This window comes from Rhodamnia argentea, chromosome 4, assembly GCF_020921035.1.
Source record: "Rhodamnia argentea isolate NSW1041297 chromosome 4, ASM2092103v1, whole genome shotgun sequence".
Lineage (NCBI taxonomy): Eukaryota > Viridiplantae > Streptophyta > Magnoliopsida > Myrtales > Myrtaceae > Rhodamnia > Rhodamnia argentea.
Window position 1 is genome coordinate 19,083,682 of NC_063153.1, and position 22,532 is coordinate 19,106,213.

At 37.8% G+C, this 22,532-nt stretch overlaps 2 protein-coding genes across 2 annotated transcripts; one reads left to right on the forward strand and one right to left on the reverse strand.

The window, feature by feature from the left end:
* Nucleotides 1-14,030: 14,030 nt before the first annotated feature.
* On the forward strand, nt 14,031-15,270 carry LOC115744641 (gamma-glutamyl peptidase 5-like). The gene is made up of 3 exons (XM_030679917.2): nt 14,031-14,370; nt 14,485-14,817; nt 14,928-15,270. Exons 1-3 carry the CDS (start codon nt 14,053-14,055, stop codon nt 15,024-15,026), a joined length of 750 nt encoding a protein of 249 aa, XP_030535777.1. The 5' UTR covers nt 14,031-14,052; the 3' UTR covers nt 15,027-15,270.
* A 512-nt stretch (nt 15,271-15,782) lies between these two features.
* LOC115744488 lies at nt 15,783-19,269 on the reverse strand. Its single transcript, XM_030679706.2, has 2 exons — nt 19,145-19,269; nt 15,783-17,770 (listed from the first exon to the last, which is right to left on the reverse strand). The coding sequence occupies exon 2, from the start codon at nt 17,762-17,764 to the stop codon at nt 15,836-15,838; it is 1,929 nt and encodes a 642-aa protein (XP_030535566.1). The 5' UTR covers nt 17,765-17,770; nt 19,145-19,269; the 3' UTR covers nt 15,783-15,835.
* Between the last annotated feature and the right edge of the window lie 3,263 nt (nt 19,270-22,532).

Below are 22,532 nucleotides of genomic sequence, written 5' to 3' on the forward strand. Positions count from 1 at the left end.
AAAGTAATAAAACCTCCCCATGGCAAGGGCTGTCATTCAAAATGCAAAATACCCTTGGCTAAGTGAAGCCGAACGCCTGAAGTCTACACGGTTTGGTTAGACAAATGAAAGATGGATACGACCACCGGAACCATGCAAATTTCGAGTTTCTGCCCTACGTGGAAAGTTCAAAACTTGCAGGAGGCCATACAATACGTAGCCCAAATGAAATTCAAGCTGGAAAAACTGAGTACACGACCCCCCTCATAAAAAAAAAAAGAAGAAGCTACATTTAAATGCACTTATTGGAAAGAAAATTATGGTTTTCAATGCTTCTGCGAGTGGACGATCTCATTCGTGAATTGTTTTCACAGATGCACTTATTTAAACATCTACCCGAATTTAAGGAAATGTCAAAATATTCGTTTCTCCCGCTCGATTCTTATTCCTCCTATTTCATTCCACTTCATATGAAGGAGGTGGCCAGCTTAGGCTGCCGCCGCCGGTCGCAGACTCGAACGATTCATTTCTTTTTTCACATACAAAAAGCAAGGAAAAAAAAAAGAAGAAACAGTAGTTAATAGATGCGCGAAGCTTCGGAAAAAAATGGAAATTATTCTTTTATAAAGAAGATTAGAACCTTTTCTCACTTATACTCATGACGGCTCATGGGAGATAGAGGTGAATAAGGGCATGCATGAGAACCATTCCGGTTCTTTGATTCTCATGCCTAAAACAAAAAAGATGAGAACCCTGTTTGGTAACTTAAATGATTTTGATTTTGATTCTGTTTCTAGAATCGGTTTAAAAAAATCAGAATCAATTTTACAGCAAAATTCAGAACAAAAAAAAAAGTTGGTTCTGGAAAAAAGAATCATTTTTTAGAATCACAAAACGGAATAAAGTCTCACATCTCTCACTTTTTCCTTTCGGTTCTCCCATCACTTTTCCCTCAACCTAATAAAAATAAAAAAATTCTAGAAGAATTGGAAATTTTTTAAAAAATAAAAAATTTAGAAAATCCCTAAAAATAGAAGAAGTTTAGATTAGGCTAGTTTGATCTCATTTTCATAAATTTGGACCTAAATTTTTTAGATTTCATAGATTTCGCTCTTCTGCAAAAAATGCCTTTAGAAGATGATGGCATCCAACATGCGAATGATAACATATATATTCGTAGCCATGCGTCACAAAATGTGACCATTTGCACGTGGAGCTGGAGCCAAACACCTACTTAGATTTAGGACAAAAGGTGCAAAATGATAGAGAATGACTTGTATTTTGTATCAAGGAAGATAATTTAGTTTTTTTTTGTTAGTGGATAATTTGGTTATTCATTTGCTATGTTTGTATGTATTTTGGACAATGCAACATTTAAAGAAAAAAATGAGTTCTTAATATGGAAATTGTCCCATGCTTCAATCGAACTTCAAACTTCACGTATTAAAATTTATTTTTCATTTATGACATGCTAAAAAAATAATATATTTTAAATTATTTTAGTGTGCATTGGAAATTAATCTTCAATTTAGGATAAAATTTTACAAAGTAACTACATAGTTATTTGACTTAAATGAAAAAAATTAGGAAGCGAACCAATTTTTCGAAATAGAAATTTTGTACATTTCTCAAACACATTTCTATTCCCGAAACAGAAATTTTGAAGAGTTATCAAATACGTTCTGATTATCTAAAACTCATTCAGAAACAAAATCAGAAAAAGTCATTTGAATCAGAATTTGTTTTTCGAAACAAAATAATTATCATGCGCCACCTAAGCAGCCAGGAAATTGGACGAGAGAATCGACTTCACACGAAACTTGGAAGCGCACGATTCTGAATCACAGCACTAAAATATATGCGTAGTTCTCCGTGATAAAGAGGTCAACATCCAACAGTACCTAGAATGCGATTCCTTGGATTCTACATTGGCTTGAGGAATATCATATCCTATGTCGTTTGGTCGTGCTCCAATATGTTTCAAAGTGTGCATCGATGCATCTCCCGTAAATCTTTGATATATATATAATAGCGTCGGCTGCTTAAGGGTCGAATCCAAATTCGACATGTGGGACTCTAATTTGCAAGGATTGAACCTATTCCTTTGCGGTGAGTACTTCTCTTACATTCTCCACTCATTGTGATACCTATTTGTTGCCCTTGTCCCTCTTTCTCCCCTCTCTTCATCATTTCTTTATTCCAATTGTAGCTTATTTGTGTTAAAGAAAATTCCTAGCTTAATATCAACATTTACCACAATAAAAGTACTAAAAATATCATGGTCAACCCACCACGGGTATGGCGTGTTCGGTGAGAATCAAATCCTTTGGCGCCGGCGTAAGCCATAGTCGGGGGTTCGAGACTCTCCCAACGTGTTTCTCGGACTTAAATGGGGGGCCCTTACTGGTGGGCTGCGGGGCCAGCCTCCCTCCAGGTATAGTCGCCGTCGGAAAGGGCGAAGCCCGATTACGACCGGCGGATCCTAGATCATAAAATATATATATCATGGTCAAAATATCATAGTTAATAAAAGTACAAGCTTGTCAAAATGATTAACGTTATTTCGACAATAAATACTACAATATAAAGGGCTAATGTGCAACTTTTGTTGTACTTGTATGTTTAATTATCACTTGCGACTATAAACCATACATAAAAAGATACGGACATCAAACGTTGTAGTGGGAAATTCATTCCTTTTCGGCCACTAGTAGTCTAGTACTGGCCAGGAAGTACTCCCGTAGTGTATCTATTTCAAAAGGTTATCGTGCTTGCGAATATAATTATTAGATTCCATTCTTCTACACACTACAATAATTTATGCTTTCAAAGACATATCGCTCTCGCTCCTTATCATTTATCTATTGCTAAAATATTTAGGAAACGAATAAATCGTTTGACAACAATGCTCCCGATTCAAAAAAAAACCTGGCAGTGTCAAAAAAATATTTGCCACTAACATTGTTGTTGAACAAACAAAATGCACTTTTCTTCAATAACAGCTTTTAGAGACAAATTTTTTTTGTCTCTATTTCGTTGTCATGAGTAACTTATAATCGTCTCTAGGAAAAATTATCTAAAAAATCCTAAACTTATTGTATAGCGACCAATTCAATCATAAACTTTTCATTTGTGCCGTGATCCTAAACGTTTCAACGGTTTGTCATTTAATGATTTGCCAATGTAGCAATTTTGATCAACTTTAATGGGAAATCAATCATATAGACACAGAACATCTTACGTGACATGGCCGGCGTCGACCTAGACAATTTTTTGTATTTTTTTTAATTTTCTACTTTTTTAATATTTTAAATTTTTTTACTGTTAAGTGTCGGCGGGGTGCCATGGGCTAGTGGCCGAGGGCCGTTGACCCCATCAGCCCTTTAAAGTTAAAATAGAAAGAATGGTAAAAAAAAAAAATTTAGGAAAAATCAGAGAATTAGGAGGAAATGATAAAATGCGGACAGATGCATGTTGGTTAAAGTTATGAGGAAATCAAACGGACAACAAAGGAATATCAAACACCAAATCTGACATGATTCAATCCCATATTAAAAGACGCGCTATTAGATCACTTAAAATATTCTAGATTATAGATGGTGCTAGACCTGTCAAAGTGGGTTATAGATCTATTTATTAACCCATATTTGATAAGTTAAGTTGTTATATGAGTTAATTATATTCGGTAAATGAGTTTAGAATGGTGAAATCCGAAATAACATGGGTGTTAAATGGGTTCACAAGTTACTTAGACCCAACATGCTTCCATGACTCTCCCTTCACTCTCTCTTACCCCCATTCGATCTTGCGCTCGTTTGCTCCGTACTCTCCTCAATTTAAGTATTAATTCTCATATATTAGATTAATTATAGAAGCGTTTTAGTAATATTAATCGGATTAGGTTTGTTAGGATTCAACGCATAAATCACAAACGAAGTACAGCGTAAAAGTAAGAAAAGGAATTCTACAAGGTTTATCTCGATTCACCTTTAAACTAGAGCTATGTCGAGCAGATGATTCCACTATAATTAGCACCTCTCACATTTTTGCTACATCTCTCAATTACAAGATAAAAATATATTACATAGCAATAGCTATTTATGGGCCTAAACATAAACTATCAATGAAAAAATATGAACTCAAACTATAAAAGCCTTTTGGCTGTCAAATCGGGTCGGTCCGGACCGAACCAGTGATTGAACTGGGTAGGCTCGAACCTAATCGGCAATTGAACCGGTTGGTTCGACCTCCTATTTTGTCTAATACATCCTAATTTTTCATAATTTGAGAAGGTTATAAATTTTCTAAATCAAATTGGACCAAATTGGATGCAATCAAGGTGACTTGAATTAACCGATTGTGAGGTAGTTGCCAATTAATGCATGACTTCATCCAATTTCCCTAAAAAATGTTTAATGCGCCATGTGACCAATTTTTTGACATGCTTGAATGGCCAAATTGAAGATGCATTTCTCAACTTGAATGAAAGCTATGAATGGGTCAAGTCGATAGGGTGTAGAACCACACCTCCAACAAGATTAGGCATGGTACGGGTCTTTAGATTTATAGTATATGGAAATGGTTTAATTTGGGCTGCACCATTTTCGATCCGACTCTATTCATTTGATGGGTCTAGATGGCGTCGTCTTCCACATGCTCAGATGAGTAATCCTAAGTTGCAAACTTACGTGTACATTAAGCGGAGCGCAATATTTCTTACATGCAATTTAATGAGATGACAAAACACGAAATGTATATATAATCAAAGGAAACTAACTTTTGTACACATGGAAAACGATGGATTGAGAGGTACTCCCAACCAATATGCCGAGAACTAGTGAAGGCAGGATCGTGATTATGCAAACCCCACATAAATTGTAAAATGAAGATGATGTACAGATGCAAATGAACATGCAAATCCCGCATAAATTATAAGGATAAGTTTAGAGTTACAGTGGATGTGTTGGCTTACTAGGACCGTGGCGCATCACTGATGTTGCTGTCGTTGTCTTCTTGATACAGACAAATTACACGTGAGAAATGCCATTCCCGCGGAGGAGCTTTTCTGTAATAAAATCGAAAATGAAATATAGCTTTTCTTTTGGGGGGTTCAGAAATATAGCTTTCAATCTCAGTAAGCTAGTCATGTTGCTCTGCCATCGCCTTCTCGACAGTCATTTCATGTTTTTGTCAAGTGAAACGTTATTTTCGGTCTGTGCTGTATTATAATATCTTTTTTTTGTTTTCCTCATCAAAAGTGCTTCTCGATAATCATGACAACATTTGTCATTTTTTAAGTAGAATTTTTATTCCAAAACTTTCGAAGCAGAGCTTTATTTGGTTATACTACTTCATTTATTTATCTTTGGAGTTTTTTTTTTTTTTTTTGCTTCAGAAATAATTTTGGAGCCACTTGAAAAAGTAAAAAAAAAATTATATCTTTACAGAAGTAGAAAAATTAACTTTTGACCAGATATTAATTTCTAGAGTAGAAGTATTACCATGTACACGCTGTTTTATAATATTCTATTGGTAGACAAATAGGTGGATTCCTAAATCCTACTTCATCTCTTGATTTTAATTCGAGTCTTCTCTGATTTCGTTTTCAAGACAGACTTGCCAAATAAAAATAAAGTCTCAAAATATTACCTCTTTCCACACGTAGATGTCAATTTTTGGCATAAAATCGATACCACGCTTGTTCAATTTCTGACATAAACTATTTTTTTTGTCAATTCAGTACTAAACCTTCTGTATTTGTGCTAACTCAATCATTTTAGCCAGTCGATGATCACGTGGATAAATTTTAATAGCATATTAACATTTTTCAAAATTTTAATTATTCTCTTATGTTCTTTTAAGGGAAAAAGCCACTAAAAATCCTAAACTATACCCGCTGTGACACATTTACTCCAAACTTTTCTTTGTGACACAAAAAACCCTAAACTTGTACGCATGTGACACATTTACCCCAAACTTGTGCTCATATGACATATTTACCCCAAATTTTTTATTGTGACACTAAAAACTCCAAATGTATAAGCATGTGACACATTTATCCCAAATTTTGAGGTAAATGTGTCACATAGATATAAGTTTAAGATTTTTGATGTCACAAAAAAATATTTTGGGGTAAATATATCACGCAGATATAAGTTTAAGGTTTTCGATGTCACAAAAAAAAATTAGGGTAAATGTGTCACATGAGCAAAAGTTTGGGGTTTTTGGTATCACAAAAAAAAGTTTGGGGTAAATGTGTCACAGTTGACATAGTTCGGGGTTTTTGGTAGTTTTTTCCCTTCTTTTAATAACATTTTTTCCCGTCTTTCATTTTGAATTTTTGTTAGGGTCGACAGGAGGCCACAAGCCACTAAGCGAGGGCTGTGAGGCTTCACCAATCACCATGAGGGTCGCGATTCTCGGCCAACTGCGAGTGATATGATTGAATTGGCACAATTGTAATATGTTGAAATTTTTTTTGGTAATTTTTCTCAAACAAAAGAGATCTCGGCATGCATTAAACAGTGTATAAAATCCGATGGAACTAAAATTTGTGGTTCTTTGTTTGCTCTGTCCATTATAATTTACAATCTCAATTTGATTTGATCTTTTTACTGTATCTTCAATCTTAGGAAAGGCCTTATGGAATATTTGGGATAAACTATCCATTCAGTCTTAAATCAATTATATAAATATCAATTCAATCATAAACTTTCTAAATTTTGCTAATTTAGGGCTTGTTTGGTTCAGCATTTGGCCAAGGAACTTTGAGAAAATGCAAATACCTTTGGGCTAAAAGGCCTTTTTTAAAATGCAAATAGTATTTGGTAAAGTGTATTTTAAAAATACATTTGGAAAACAACTTTGATGTAAATGTTATTTGGTGAAAAATGAACTTTGTAAAGTATTTTTACTTTTTGAATAAAAAGCAGTAGTCGGCAACGGCGGCTGGCGGTGGCGGGCGGCCGACGGCCCGACGGTTTGGGGGGCGGCTGCGAGCAGGTGGCGGCGGCGGCGGCGAATGGCTGTGGCCGGCGGTGGGGGCCGATTGGTGAGTGGCGACAAGCGAATGTGACAAAATTGAAATAAAAAAAAAATTAGTTGCATTTCGCAAAAGTCTTTTAGCCCAAAGTACTTTTAGGGTTAAGGACTTTGGAGAGCATTTGAGATGCAATTGTATCTCCCTAAAGTGAGTTAAAAAAGTAGTTAAACGCCATTTGCATTTGGTCAATAGACTTTAGAGCTCCAATGCTCATTCCCAATGCTGAACCAAATAAGGCCTTAGTCCTTCAACCTTTACGCGGAACTCCAATATAGTCCTTCTGGCCAGTTTTCGCCGAAGATTGTTGATATGACAACTTAGTCATCGTAAGCCGTACTACGTGGCACACTGCCACATCATTGATTTCTTACAAAAATTGTTCGGACCGACTATTTTGAAGTTTCAAGCAAAAGACTAAAACGAATAAATTTTAAAAAAATTTGAACTAAATTGATATATCATTTTCAAACCTTTCGGCGATTTGATGCTGCTCTTAGTAAGCACACGTGTTGGCCGGTTCAACAGTTGATTTCACGCGTTGCGTTATAATACCAACAAAATCCACAAAAGATGTAATTAAATCACGCAAGATCCCCTGTGCGAACCACCCATTTCCAAAGCCGACCAGCCGTTTTGACTCCCCGCGCCGACGTTGGCCCTTACGATGGTCGGAAAGCTCGCGTACTGGATCATTATTTTACTATAGTTTGACCAGAATTTGATTGGTCAGCTTCCCCATACTTTTTCTCTTTTCTTGTAAGGTCGGACATGCCAGGTTCCAGCGTAGCCTCCAAGAAACTAATGTGAAGATGACTCATTGACAATGCTAATTCGTGGCGAAAATAATGGCTTGTTTCTCTAGGGTTTTGACACTGTTAGAAATTTAAAAAATGTCACAGTTATGAGAAATTGTAGATGCTCTCTTAAGGATCTTGTCATCAACCTCACTTATATGGCTAATTATGGAGCATGAGATGATAAGTAAAATTTTCTATGTGACGGACTATGAAAAAACATGAAAATTTCGCTTTGGAATTAGTTGGATGGGTTGTTTTCGATTCAGCGATACTAGCTCTTAAAAGGTCCACTATGAGGTTTTGTTATTCTTAATTATTGTCTTAGTTTTGACCGATCCTAGAATTAAAGATTATCGCTTATTGAAGAAGTAGATGGAAGAATACTCTTATAGCACTTGTATAGTAGAGACTAAAGAAAACTATACAGTTTCATCGCATTATACTCTTCATGTTATGTGTAATCAGTACTTTGGATGCCGAGTTTTTTTTCTACAGTTAATCAGTGCTTTAAAAGTGCTCGTTAACATATCGAAATAAAATTGTAGGAAGAATTGGTTTTTTTTTTTTTTAACAGATTACACCTAACAAAGACAACACTTACGTACAAATCCCTGTGCAACCACGTGACACGTATCCCCAGCCAGTAGCCACTAGCTAGCAACTTTTAAATTTTTGTCTTTCCAATATAGCTAATAGCTGTGGACCCTTTTGGAGACAATCATGGGTCAGACTAAAGTGCAAATTGAAATTGTCTTTCATGGTTTTGAGAACATGGGTAGGCGAATGTAAACAACCAACATACAAAAATCACAACTACAGCGGGACTTGATCTACGTTATAGATTAATTAAAACATGTTTTCTCTTTGGTAACTTCACATGCCTGATAGGGCCAATGAAAGGAAAAAATTATCAAAAAAGTTTTAAATCAATTACAATTGTACAAATTCGATCATAAACCCCTTTTTTTTCTTTTGTCAATTGAATACTAAACCTTTTTTATATGCGTTAATTCAGTCTATCCGGCTAATTTTAGCTGAAAACCGCAAATATAAACGTCCACCATCTTACATGGCGCGGCTAACCCTCATGTGGATAATTTTTAGTAATATGTAAATATTTTCTCGAATTTTTCAATTTTAATTTTTCCTTTTTCTTTCTCCAGCCAATCGCCGGACCTCACTAGCCTCTGTTGAAGCTCATCCTTGTCGGCCACTGGCAAGGTCGACCTTGTCGGCCCTCACCTCTAGCCATTTGTTGGAGTAAGAAGGAAGGGAAGAAAAAAAAAGAAAGAGAAAGAAAAGAAAAAAAAGGAAAAGAAAAATTCAAATGTACTAAAATATTATTAAAAATTATATACGTTGGTGACGGCTACATCACATAGGACGCCCGACATCGATCTTAGTGATTTTCGATCAAAATTAATCGGATGGATTAAATTGGTATAAATACAAAAGATTTAAGATTTAATTGACGAAAGACAAAAATTATAACTAAATTGATATAATTGCAGTATATTTATAGTTTTTTTTATAATTCTTCCCGTGAAACTCTCAGAGGAAATGCAACTCATGCTCCCGATCCCTCTGCTCCCAAGACAAGTAATGTATCAAGTCAAGCTTCCGAATCTTCTAACAACTCAAGAATCTGCAAGTCATGCTACACGCCTAACTTCCACCTGGAGTGAACCGTGCTCTGCTCAAGCTTCTTCAAATCATGCTCAACTCAAGCTTCTCTTTCTTCAAGTTCTAATTTTTCCTCCTAGTGTTAAATGGTGTTGTAAGTTGGGGGTGATCAGTTTCTGATCCTGCTCGGTCCGGTTCCTAGAGGTCCAATGGAACCATTGGGTTATTAATAGGGATGAAAAACACAGACTTTAACTTTAACATATTTATTGAAATAATATTTGCACTTAAGGAATAAAAAAAACTGGTGGATCATTAGGTTTATATTTAAGAAATACAATAATATAAATAAAAATAAGTGGCCGTTCAAGCGGTCTGGTTCCCCCTGGAATAGGGAACCGGATCGAAAATCACTGGTTTCAATTCTATGAAATCGAAAACCGGACCGGCGCTCTCGAGAACCGGACCGAGCCGACCGGTCCGGTCCGAGCCGTTCTCAGTTTGGATAGTCCGTTTTGCTCACCCCTGCCGTAAGTGAGGACTGAACAAGGGAAGATATGCTTCGAATGTTGAATGCATTCAATTTCAGAGTTTGTCACGTTGCATCCGCAGCATCATATCATATGCCCTATCCAACAGATACTTAACTTGGTCATTTACTCTGTAATGATCCTTTATGTTAAATCTATATGACCATGCGAACGAGTAGTCCTTTTGTTAAAATCCACATCACGAATACGTTACTCGAGCCATAAATGATTTTCCGATGGTGCTGATGCAATTAAACGCCAACAAATGAGACACAAAACTCTCAGACTTTGCCATTCTCTCCATGGCCAAGCACAAAAGGCCCATTGTTCAAGCCAAAACAAAATCAGAATCCATCATCTAAGAAGCAAAAATGACTGACAAACGACACCGCTATCTCCGAACAGTCATTGTTGCTGATCTAAAGCAAACGATGCTGTCCTTTTCATTCCAAGTAGAACGGCAGCAATTAACACATGAGTCCTATCAGTACAATTATCGCTCTCAAACAGGTACTTTCCTGTCGCTCCAGCTTTTTGACGCTTCCACTAATTGCTTGTTGTTCGGTCGCTTTCTTTAGTTGTGTCCAAATCATGCTTTCTTTCTAGCCGCGCTTGGAGAGTAGATTTCTCAGGCCATAATTGTCCAAACAGTTATCGACTCGTTGTACGGCGATCAATATAATCTTAAATTTTTTAATCAAACCAATTTAATTTTGACGATTTTCCAATTCACTCACAAACTTTTCAATTGTGTCAATTTAATCCTAAATATTTTGACTATTTGTCAATTTAATCCTAAATCTTTTGAAATTTTATCCATTTAGTCAGAAACGTATTATATGGATAATTTGGTGGAATGACTATATTGACAAATTGTCAAAAGCTTTATGACTAAATTGAGAAATGGTCATAAGGTTTAGGATTAAATTGGCACAATTAAAAGGTTTAAGACTGAATTGACAAATTATGAAAATGTTTAGGACTAAATTGACACAATTGAACGGTTTGCGACCGAATTAGCTACCATATAATAGGTTTATGACTTTTTGGACAATTTTACCGATTTTTTCCTCATATGCTTTGAATTTTTTTTTGTTGGGGCGAAAATCTTCATTTTATATGAAAGAGGGATATGTAAATCAAAAATGAAAATGCAAATTACACAAATCGGGTAAAATAAGTAAATTTGAAAAAAGAATCAACTTAATACAACATGTAGAGACTCGCTCATTCCACAAAGACGGATCTGTCGTATCATTAAAGCATAATTAGCGGTCGATCACCGAATATCGCATCAACATTATTGGAGAGCACGCATCAAGAAATCTTGCTCTAGTACCTACGGTTTTGCCAAAAGGTGGCGTGCGCCTATATTTTGCATCCCGAGCATTATCACCGTATAGAAACTACAACAACAACAACAAAACATTGGAAGAACATAGAAGGCGCCTTGTAGATTCAAGATCTATATCTAGATCGGGATAAAAGAACACTCAAATTTAGATCTAGCTCTAGATTCGGAGAGAAAAACTACAAAAGAGATGTCAGCCGATCACAAAATCACTTTCAAATAAATCGATTGCTAAAAACAGTAGCAAATGAGTCTCGAAGACTTGCAGAGCGCTTGACTATCTAAAACAAGCACTCGGAGTTGGAGCGAGTGAGCAGATCCGGAGAGAGTAAATTCTTTCGAATCACTCACGTTTCGATTTTTAGAGCTCACTTTTGTGGAGGATGTCGGTCGCCTACGAAATCAACGAAAAAAATCTAAAAGATAAAGAAATATAGAAACGAAGAAGCAACGGGAGATGAGAGGGAGGAAGGGAGGGAGAGAGAAATCTCTCTCATGAGTCTGCTTCAGAAGAAGGGCGGCGGGGGCAGCTCTCTCTTAGGGTTCCTAGAGAGAGAGGCAGTATTTGCTTTGAATTGAGTTTCCATCTTTTTGGTTCTCTTTTTCCAACTTCCTTCTCATTGATCAATTGGCAAATCATTTTTCTCATGCAATGAGAATTTAGGATCAATCCATTTAAAAACTCCACGATCATCAACCCGTCCAACATAAGCAAGAATTTCATGTTTAGCAATTTACGTTAGGCCTAAGTGGAACAATTCAAATCATTTTCCCACGAAGATCCAAATCAAAAGTTTCAATCGTATAGCCCTCTATTGCTATCTTAAACTTAACATCAAGAGTGACAAAACCTTCTCAAAGTTTAACTTGGGGCAAGATCAACAACTTAATAGTTGTGAGAGGAGCTTCGACAATGTAGAAGCAGAGAGAAAATCAGCAACTCGAAAATTGACTTTACGAATAATAAATCCATAATAAAAAAAGGCCCAAACTTATAACACCTTAATCTATTGCAAAAAATGGACGACCCATCACCTCCTACAAAGGACAGCGATACAACCTCCTTCCCGGAAATTCTTTTCTTTTTGGTCGGACCTTCTCGGAACTTTAGAGCTCCAAGATGTGCAGAGATTGAGCCACCGTTGGTGCTCGCAAGATGCGACAAAATTCATTGTCCGAGCTATTACTCGATGTGGTGTTTATGGGAAAATATTACAAACAGAGTCCTAAACTTATTGCAATGTATCAATTTAGTCCTAAACCCTCATCTTTTTTTTTTGCCAATTCAATCGTAAGCCTTTTGCATTTTGGCTAATTCAGTCCATTTGGTTAATTTTGGTCGGCCGGCGCTAATGTGGCATTGCTAATGTTGACATGAATTTTTTTAAAATAATATTTTAATATTTTTTTGTCTATGGTCGACGTGATTTCGCCGGTTGCCGGCCGAGGCCGGGCAATCTTCATCGGGCGCTGGGCGAGGGTCGTGGCCCTCACCCGGTTGCAAGTGAGGACTTCCGACCCCCACCTAGTCGCCGGGCCTCTTATTGGCCCTAATAAAAAAAAGAAAAAGAAAAGACAAGAAAAATAATAAAAAATAATTATGATATTATTAAAAATTATCTACATTAGAAATTTCTGATCAAAATTGACACAAATGCAAAAGGTTTCGAACTGAATTTGTAAAAAAAAAAATTAGGATTGAATTGGCATAATTATAGTAGGTTTAGGAATTTTTTGGTAATTTTCCTCCCGTTGATGGTGCTCCTCCCATTGAATCCATTACAAACCCTAAGCACTCCATCCAAGTATAAGCCAATTCGGGGTTTGCAAGCAAAAATTGCCCGAAAAATCCTATCCTAAGTTACACAGCTTTGCCCCAATTTGATTCTTGGAAAAAAAAAAAAAAACACTTAAAAAGAAACGATGTCGTTTGCATGAACATCATCGCTTTATCCTTTAAAAAACAAGAGACAAATGATGTTCCTTGCATTTTTTTTGTTTGTGCAACATCGTCTTTAAGCTGATACGAGAGATGTTCGAACCACATTAGTTCGTTTCCCTAGTATTGTCTATGCATGTTGCCACGTCGGATTTGTAACGATCATTTTTAATGAAAGTCTAACAGAAAACATCTTTGGGTCACCGATACAAGTTTGAGTGCACCGCAAAAACCAAAAAAGTTTTGAATTATTCATGTCCCATAAAGAAAAGCTTGTGACTTTTAGCGGGATTATCCTTTTACGGTTGGATATATTTATTTTCCTAGTGTAACAAAGTGGCCAATTCAGTTTGTCATAAATTCCATTTGCTTGATACCCAAAAAAAAAGAGAAGAGGAGGGGAGGGGGAGGAGAATTCACTGTGCCCACGTTTTCTTTTAGGCCAGAAAGGGACAGAAGCTCAAACCGTGTCTCTCCAAGCTGTCGTTTTCTTACATTATGGAGCTTGTCTTTTCATTTTCTAAAATACAAAATCTACGCCAAAAAACAAAAAAAAATTATTTTCAAAATCCCACATCATAGAAGTTTCCGAATCCGCAGCAGCATCTGATCACTGATTAGAATAGCCAAAATCTCCCGTCTCCTTCGTCCCTCTATAAAGGCGACCTCTCCTCCTCCATTTCTCTGCACATCGATTTCGCATATCTACAACCAGAAAGACACGCAGACACACACTCTCTCTCTCTCTCTCTCTCTCTCAGACGCTCTCATTTCAAGAATCAGACACGCAAATGAAGGCGACATCAGAGAAAAGGTACGCCCTTCTGCTCGCGGCAAGAGACTCCGACTACGTCAAGAAAGTCTATGGCGGGTACTTCAACGTGTTCGTCGCGGCCTTCGGAGAGGAAGGCGAAAGGTGGGACCTTTACCGGGTCGTGGATGGGGAGTTCCCGGACATGGACGAGCTCCACAGGTACGACGGCTTCGTCGTCAGCGGCAGCCCTTACGACGCCTATGGCAGCGACTGCTGGATCCTCAAGCTCTGCCTCCTCTTGCAGACTCTCGACGCCATGGACAAGAAGATCCTCGGGATTTGCTTCGGCCACCAGGTAGAACCCGTTAATCCCAATTGAATCTCGATTGTATTGACGCTAAACATTCATGTGTAGCCATCTGTGTCGGTTGCTGAAGTGGGGCTTTCTTGAAATGGGTTTCTGCTGCAGGTGCTGTGCAGAGCACTGGGTGGCAAAGTTGGGAAAGCATACACAGGGTGGGACATTGGGCTGAGGAAGGTGCGGATTGTGAAGGATTTGTTCCCATGTGGGTACTTGAACGAGATGGAGGATATCCCGCCAGCTCTGTCCATCATTGAGTGCCATCAAGATGAGGTCTGGGAAGTCCCGACCGGTGCTGAAGTCATTGCATTCTCCGAGAAGACCGGCGTCGAGATGTTCGCGGTTGGCGATCACATTCTCGGTATTCAGGGCCACCCTGAGTACACCAAAGACATTCTCTTCAATCTCATCGACCGCCTTCTCAACAACGACTGCATCGAGGTAATTGATCAACTGCTTCACTAACTAATACCCTTTTTTCTTCGTTGCAATGTATGAACAACAATTTCCATGCTTTGCTCACTAGTCTGGTCTTGCTGTGACTTTTGCAGAAAGGTTTCGCCGAAGATGCCAAGTTCGCATTAGAGATGGCCGAGCCGGATCGAAAATGCTGGGAGAGGATCTGCAGAAACTTTCTCAAGGGAAGATAGAAGGATTGCTTACACTTCTTTTTCTCTTTTGTCTGGTTGAATTTTTCTTTTCCTTTTGTGACTCCATTGCTGACCAAACGTGGTCGGAAGAAACATTGTACGAGCCTCAGTTCATGTAGTAAATATATACACGTCTACTACCGACCGGTTTTACATACTTTGCTCGAACAAACGTCAGTTATTGACACAACTTTTTCTTCGTTCGGCCGTTTATTCATGATGATCTAAAGTAGGTCGACTTCTTAAGTTCCTCTGTTCTTTATTTTAGAGATATTAAAGATTTAAACTTCACACACGCCGACTAATTAATTCGACGAAATCTTTATGTCCGTGTATGCCTAAGGAAGAGATTTATGTATATCTTCATTTTTGGCAACCCGTGTGATTCGTGTGTCTATTATTTAATATGTTTGTCCGTCCTCCAACCTTGTAATTCTGATTCTTAGATGCTATAAGCGAATCTTTACGCCTTCATGTGGATGTAAGGATAAATTCATCTCAGATCTGGAAAAGTTGACCCTGGAATCCTATTCCTAAGAATAAGTGAACAAGAAGTTGATAGAAGAGTGTGGGTTGGAAAGCGAGGGTATCATGCCTTCTGCATCATTTTTCTTATGAAGCTTTTCCATGCAAATATGGAAGATATCAACCACAACAAGGCTTCGGTATGAATTGGGTAATATCACGAGATCATGCTGTTCAAGATCCAGTGATTTGAAAAGAGTAAATCCAGCTACATGTATGAAACACAATCTACAGATTTCACAACCTATACTTATCATCCAGTATGAAACATGGTTCGGCATATACTATGATGCTAAGGTTTTGTCTGTCTTGTGAGCTACAATAAGCCAGATGAGAGTGATCAACTCTCCACCTCGCCGAAGTTGGTCCGCGTGGTGCGACAGTCGGCAGTTCTTGGTGGCGGAAAAGAGCATCTCCATCCAGAAACTGTCTATTATCTGCCATTTGTCTCCTCTCTTCCACAACAACTGGGCAAGTCTTTTTGAGTCGGATATCACGTCCCATTCCGATGTTATTCTCGCACCGGGATTTTCCCTCAAGCTTGATGAAGGGGGCCTTTCCACAGCAGTCAGAATGCTCCTGGCTAAATCCTTTTCTGTTTTTATTAAAGCTCCATCTTTCAGGATTGACTCGATCTCACAGCAAGCATGAGCAAAGACGATATCTCCCGTGATGACCGATAACATGTAAGGATGAATAGCTAGAAGGTACATCATATAATCCGAAATCAAATTGCTTAGATAGGGAAAATCGGACGAGTCTTCGCTGCGATGGTAGCATATATTTGTTGCAATGTGCCATACGACAATGCACTTGTCAAACCCCTTTTCCACACTCCATCTCAGTTCATCTGTTTCGGTAAATCTATCCAAAGTCCAATCCACTCTTTGGCTGAACAGATATGAGCCCCTTATTTCGGATCTTTTCAATTCTTCCCACAATTTTACCTTTTCAGAAAAGCTGAAGTAAACGGGCCCCCCCATTCTATTAAGCCTCCAGTTCCTTTTGATGTATTCTTGAACGCCGAAACATTTCAAGAATTTGATGTACCTTGTCCAATCATCTTGAATACAGTAGGTAAGCAGATTGAACTGATCCAGCTTGTTCGACCAACGTCGCCACCGCCGCGCAGATCTAGGTGCTAGGCTTCGTAAGAAAGGCAGCACAAGTGGCCATTTATGACGTTTAGCCATCTTTACGATCGCCCAATCTGAAAAGGGTAATAGTACGATCTGATACATTTCTATAAGGAAAGTGACTGTAAGAACAGAAAAGGTGAAGTTGGTATATGCCGAAACATTTCGAGGCAAAGTTCTTGCCAGAATTCTGAATGCACACAGCGTGACGAATAGAAAAAAGAAACTCACGAACCGGACAATTAAACCCAGCTTGGTGTAAATTATCGGTGCCTTGGTGTAAAGCACATCGTACATGAATCCAAGCTCCATCTCTGTTACTATGAATTTATCTGCGGACGAGGACTGTTCGATCGAGAGATGGAGATCAGATACGTCGTCAGGATGATAAATCCAGTTTTCCAGGTGCGGTTTCAAGCAATGGAAGCGATAATAAGCCTTGACAAGCAACTTGAGATCGTGGGTTTCCTCCGGCAAGTCTCTCAAGAAATGAGGAATCTCTGGTGCACTTTCTTTCCCGGTAGTGCCGATGTTCCAGCCGAGAGCGAACTTGAGAGCCCATACACCTTCCGCATACTTGACTATGCCGGCCACGAACATTGGGAAGTACAAGAATACAAAGATGGAGTAACTCCAGCATCTGATAAGAACTCCAGTGACAACAGCCACTACAATGGCCATATTCAGAACCTGTCTCCAACCCAATCGGTTGTCCTCCATCGAGTAGGCCGTGATATTGTCCGGATACCCGAGCTGCAGCAGAAGTAAAGGGGCCAGGAATGCCTTGAGTTCGATGTTTGGATCGGGTTGAGCAGGATCGATGACTCGTAGTCCCGTGAGCTTGCCAAGAGAGTAAGGTATAACTTCTGTGGCAAACAAGTATGTGACCCAGAAAATCGTCCTCATCAATATGCCGGTGCGTCCAGTCATAGACCGTCGGCGGTTCCCAAAGAGGAGGACCGCTTGGAAGGAAATGCTTCCGATCACGAGCATTTGGATCCCCCATGCATCCCATAAGTTCATTAGATCCTCCCTCGCCACTAATGCGGGCTTGGGAATCCACTTGAAATAAGCCATTATATCCTGGGATTGTCCTACAAATGAGGAAACAGAGCTATTCTTTCTTGAGATCTATTACAACATCAAGATCATCGCTACTTTGTTGTTTGCACTGCCAGAGAGTCAGGTATGATTAGCTGTTTTTTCTCGGCAATTAGCGGTTTCTCTTATATGACTGCAATCACTCTGAGCTCACTTGGCAAAAACTTAGTCTAACATGATAATTTTGCAAAGTTTTTACCACAATTAGCAAACTCTTGTAGTCGATTTGGCTTAGACCTTTCAAACAAGTGGGTGGTGCCGGTTTTGAGTGGATTGAAAATGGGTTTGATTGAAATTTACTCATTTTGTTTATATTGACCTAGTTTTATGTAATACAATTTTAGCAATTCATAAACAAACCACACTCAACCAAACTCGAGCTCCAATCTTTAACAATTTCCCCCCTTAAATATGGAAAATAGCATACTGAAAAATATGATCGAGTTAAAAACAAGTTAAACGTGAAAAAAATCGGCAAATAAGAGATTACTGAAAAATTTGATACATTAAGCTACTAAAACACATCTCCTGTTATTTTGCTTGGTGTTAGAAACTTAATCTACTTTAACAGGAGAGATCGATGTATGACATTAACTTTTTTACTCCTATAAGCACTAAAAAGATCCAAAAATACTCAAAAAATCAGAAATTACTCGGATCCGTAAAGATTCGTAACATTAAGATGGACAACATGGAAATTTACCAATTACCAACAAAGGAAGAACAAGCTTGCTTCACTGAAATCTTTCATGTATAGCATAAATTCACTCATGAACTTCTCCTGATCTCCATAGTTGTGTCATTTCGTGTTTTAATTACTCTTTATGTATTGGTGTATATACTTCTTTTCCTTGTTAGATTGACGTCGCCATGAAAAAAGGCTCATACTAACCGAAGAAAAAATAATAAAAAAAAAACGTCTCACAAAGATTACATGCACCCTTTGCATCATTCATTCATACGCGTCCGAGACTCTGAGACATAAACTTAAAGCAAATAACCAAAGAAGAAGTTGTATCGAAGTATATTTACTAATCTTCTTCGTATTTAGATGGATCGAAACCCATCAAGACCGATTAGATTAAACTTTAACCTTTTAAAACCCACTTTCACCCAATCTTTCAATATCTTAAACAGCCCAGACATTATGTAGTTGTAAAACTACGAGTTAAAAAATGGATCCATGATTCATTTTGATATTTCTAGTTCAGTTGAGTTTGAGTCTTATGTTGGGCGAGCCATTTGAAATTCAAATAAAAAAGAGTACTGTGCAAGAATCACAACTATAAGGTAATGAAGAAAAATATCCGCAAGGCAATCAATTAATAAGAAGGGGAAAATAATCAGAACTAAAACCCGAGAAGATCAATCAACTGGGTTGGCTTGACTCCAATGCTTTACGTATACATCTTCGATAAATCCTTATCAATGCTCGAGACTCCGAAAATGTATGGAGGGACTTGTAACTTGTAAGATCAAATATCGTTCACAGTCCAAAACGACATTGTGGCTTTATTTATAGAGAGTACAGACAAGACTATATGCAGGAAGCAAGGAACTCTTATGTGTCAAAAGAACTATTCTTTTATCTGCTTTTTCAATTGTTCCATCTGCTTTTGGACAACGTTTCTTACTTCGATTTGTTTAGGAAATGTCTTCTTTCTTTGTTCTTCTTTTTTCCTCTTTTCCGGCAACTCGGATTGGTAGTCGTTCCTCGTGATTCCTGAAGAGGAAAATACAGTTCGCTTCAGACCACTTTTAGTAAGTAATTGCAAAGTCCGGATGAGAAATGCGATGTGGTGATACTTAACTTGAGTTTGTAGTTTGGTATAAACTTTGCTTAACGATGTTTGTTTCTGGGGATGGTGGTTTATCATGCAACACAATGACATCACTCGAGCACCATACAAAATGCAACACAATGACATCACTTCAGCACTATACGATATTAGAAGGGAACTTTTTTTTTTTTGGTCGAAAGCAAGTATCAGTTGAGGTTAATCATGTTCGGGTCAATTTCGTGTCACCACGCCATACATGATCAATAATAATTTTTTGTTCCATGTCCGACCTGCCATGCATAAAATTGACCTGCATAACTCTTTTAAATCAATGAGTTAGTATTGACACGACCTGCTTGTGATGCGTTTAGATACAATTTGCTAAAAGATTGTCTTTTTCATGTTTTTCTCTATCGAGATATTAGATTGTTGATATTTCATTCACATTAAGTATGTAGTCTAGCTTGAATGGATAATTACTTCGTTGACCCATCATAACAATTAGTAAACAGATGTTAAGAAAGATCAAGGATTTTCGTGTTAGGATTGTCTCAGTAGGTTGACTTTGTGTCAGAGTTGGTCATGCAATCGTGTCGACTCCCCAACCTATTTATTTAATCGTGTTACACATCTTATTATCTTAACCCGTCAATTTTTTGGTCGTGTTTGTGTCACATATGTCGACATGATTAACTAATTATATTATGTTGGAGTGGATTTATCTTGTAGAATGCCCTTGTTTCGATACGATACGAGTGCGAACATGAACACGAATTGCAACTCGCTTGCAGTGGGACAAGGGCCGCGACCCTCGCTAATAGCCGGTGAAGGTTTGCTAGCCCTCGCCCGGTGGCCGATGACCTCCCGCCAGCCCTAACAAAAAAGAAAGAAAGAAAAGAAATAAAAAGACATAAAAAAATTATTAACAAAATCAATAAAAGAATTTGAAAAATATTACAATACTATTAAAAATTATCCACGTCCGCTCCAGCCGGGCAAATGAACTGAATTGACATAATTATAAAATGCTTAGGACTTGATTGGCCAAAAAAAAGTTTAGGACTGAATCGATAAAATTGCAATAGATTTATAATTTTTGGGTAATCCCTTTGTGTGTCAACGAGGTTCTTGAATGAGAGGAGGATTTTTTTTTTTTAGTAGATTGATCTCCTTCTGTTTATTCATCGTCGGATCTCGCAATTGCTCTCATGAATATTTGTGTTTATTCTTAATTTAGTTGGCTCCTCAAAATAACAAAGGCCTTTAGTTTGAAGGGATATAATAATAAAAAAGTCTTAAATCTATTACATTTATGTTAATTCAGCTCTAAACCTTTAAATTTAACCAATTTAATCCTAAATGTTTTGATAATTTATCAATGTAGTCCAACCGTCCAATTTGGCCAGAAATGATATGGACACCGACTATCTTACGTGGCATATCGTAGTTTGGTGACATAAGGGGCGGACGCTAGAGGAAAAGGAACCAAGAAGAAGGTATCAGCAATGACGGGTTTTATTGCGGGATAGCTCATGGGCCGACGCAAATGTGGATAATTTTTTTATTTTTTAAAAAAATTGATTTTCTTTTCTTTTCTTTTTTCCAGTGGCTAGACACAGGCAATCTTCTCTGTGGAGCTTTTGGTCGTGAATGTGTATCACGAGGACTAGAAAAGTGTCACAAAAGAGAGTGATTACTATAGTCTCACAAGCATAACGGATCTGTAGAACGCAAGTAAAGAAGGAAAGAACAACATATTATTTAATATTTGTTCATATTAAGAATATTCTACTTGCTTGTGACTTTTTTTTTTCTTTAGAAAGTTAATTACTTTACTTTAGTTTGTGTTTCGGTTAAGGAACTTTTTCAGGCTCCTCAATTAGTTTATTGTTCCTTCTTCCTGTGAGTATCAAGGAACATATTTATTCCAGCAGTTGTTTTGAAAGTGATCAATAAACTCAACAAAATATGTATCCTTTTGTTGCATTTGCTATCTTAAAAACGAAGCTAACATCGCCCAATATTTTTCTAGCATTTTATTAGCATTTTCAGGAGTACGAATAGTTATTTCCAAAAAAAAATATAGTAAATGTTAGCGATATTATGATATTATATATTTTGCGCATTTGTCTGGATTATGCATATATCTCTTTTGATATTGCATATCCTTGATTGATTATGTTTGGTATTATGTTTATCTTATTACCGTAGATAGTTATGTAATAAAGCCTATAAACAGGCTCATTGTACTCTTTCCTATTTACATCGAATCATATAGAAGTTCAATCTTCAGCTTATTACATTTCTCAAATCGGTATCAGAGCCTCCTATCCTCGATTCTATTTTTCCGTCTCATCATTCTCAATTTTCACTCCTGCATCATCATAGCAAATAAAGCCATCCCGTCCCTCGATAGTGCTCATCGAGTGCTCATTCCCGTCCGAGTAAGCGCCAAGGTGGTCGTATGACACATCGCCAAGTCAAGCCTTTATCACGGAGGTGGTTTTCTTTCGATGCTAGCTGCATCTCTCTATTTCCAAGCCAGCCGTATAAGCCGCTTGATGTTACGATGCCAACCGTATAGGCCGCATGACTCGGTTACTATTTTGCAAGCCAGCCACATTGGCTGCTTGCTGTTTCCCCTCCGATTCTCAATTTTTCGAGCATCGTTTCAAGAAGCCAATACCACTATCAGATTTGCAGCCCTCAAACCAACTAGATCTAGAAGTTTCACCACGAACAGCTGCCGGACACTGTCTTATATGCCGCCCCGCCACGGATCCACCAAGCCTATAATTGAGTGTTGATTTCATTGAGAAACAAGTTTCGTGGCACATTTTTGTTGTGTTTTTCTACATTAAGATATTAGATTGATGATATTCATGGACAATAACTATGTTGTGTAATTGGAATGGATGGTAAGTAGATGCCATAAAAGGTTTGTGTCAGTGGGTTGATTTCAT

Bases quoted from the DNA above. Each gene is read 5' to 3' on its own strand.
- LOC115744641 (XM_030679917.2), top strand. From the start codon at position 14,053: ATGAAGGCGACATCAGAGAAAAGGTACGCCCTTCTGCTCGCGGCAAGA. The intron at 14,371-14,484 runs GTAGAACCCGTT...TTTCTGCTGCAG, and splicing joins GGATTTGCTTCGGCCACCAG to GTGCTGTGCAGAGCACTGGG. The intron at 14,818-14,927 runs GTAATTGATCAA...TGACTTTTGCAG, and splicing joins TCAACAACGACTGCATCGAG to AAAGGTTTCGCCGAAGATGC.
- LOC115744488 (XM_030679706.2), bottom strand. From the start codon at position 17,764: ATGGCTTATTTCAAGTGGATTCCCAAGCCCGCATTAGTGGCGAGGGAG.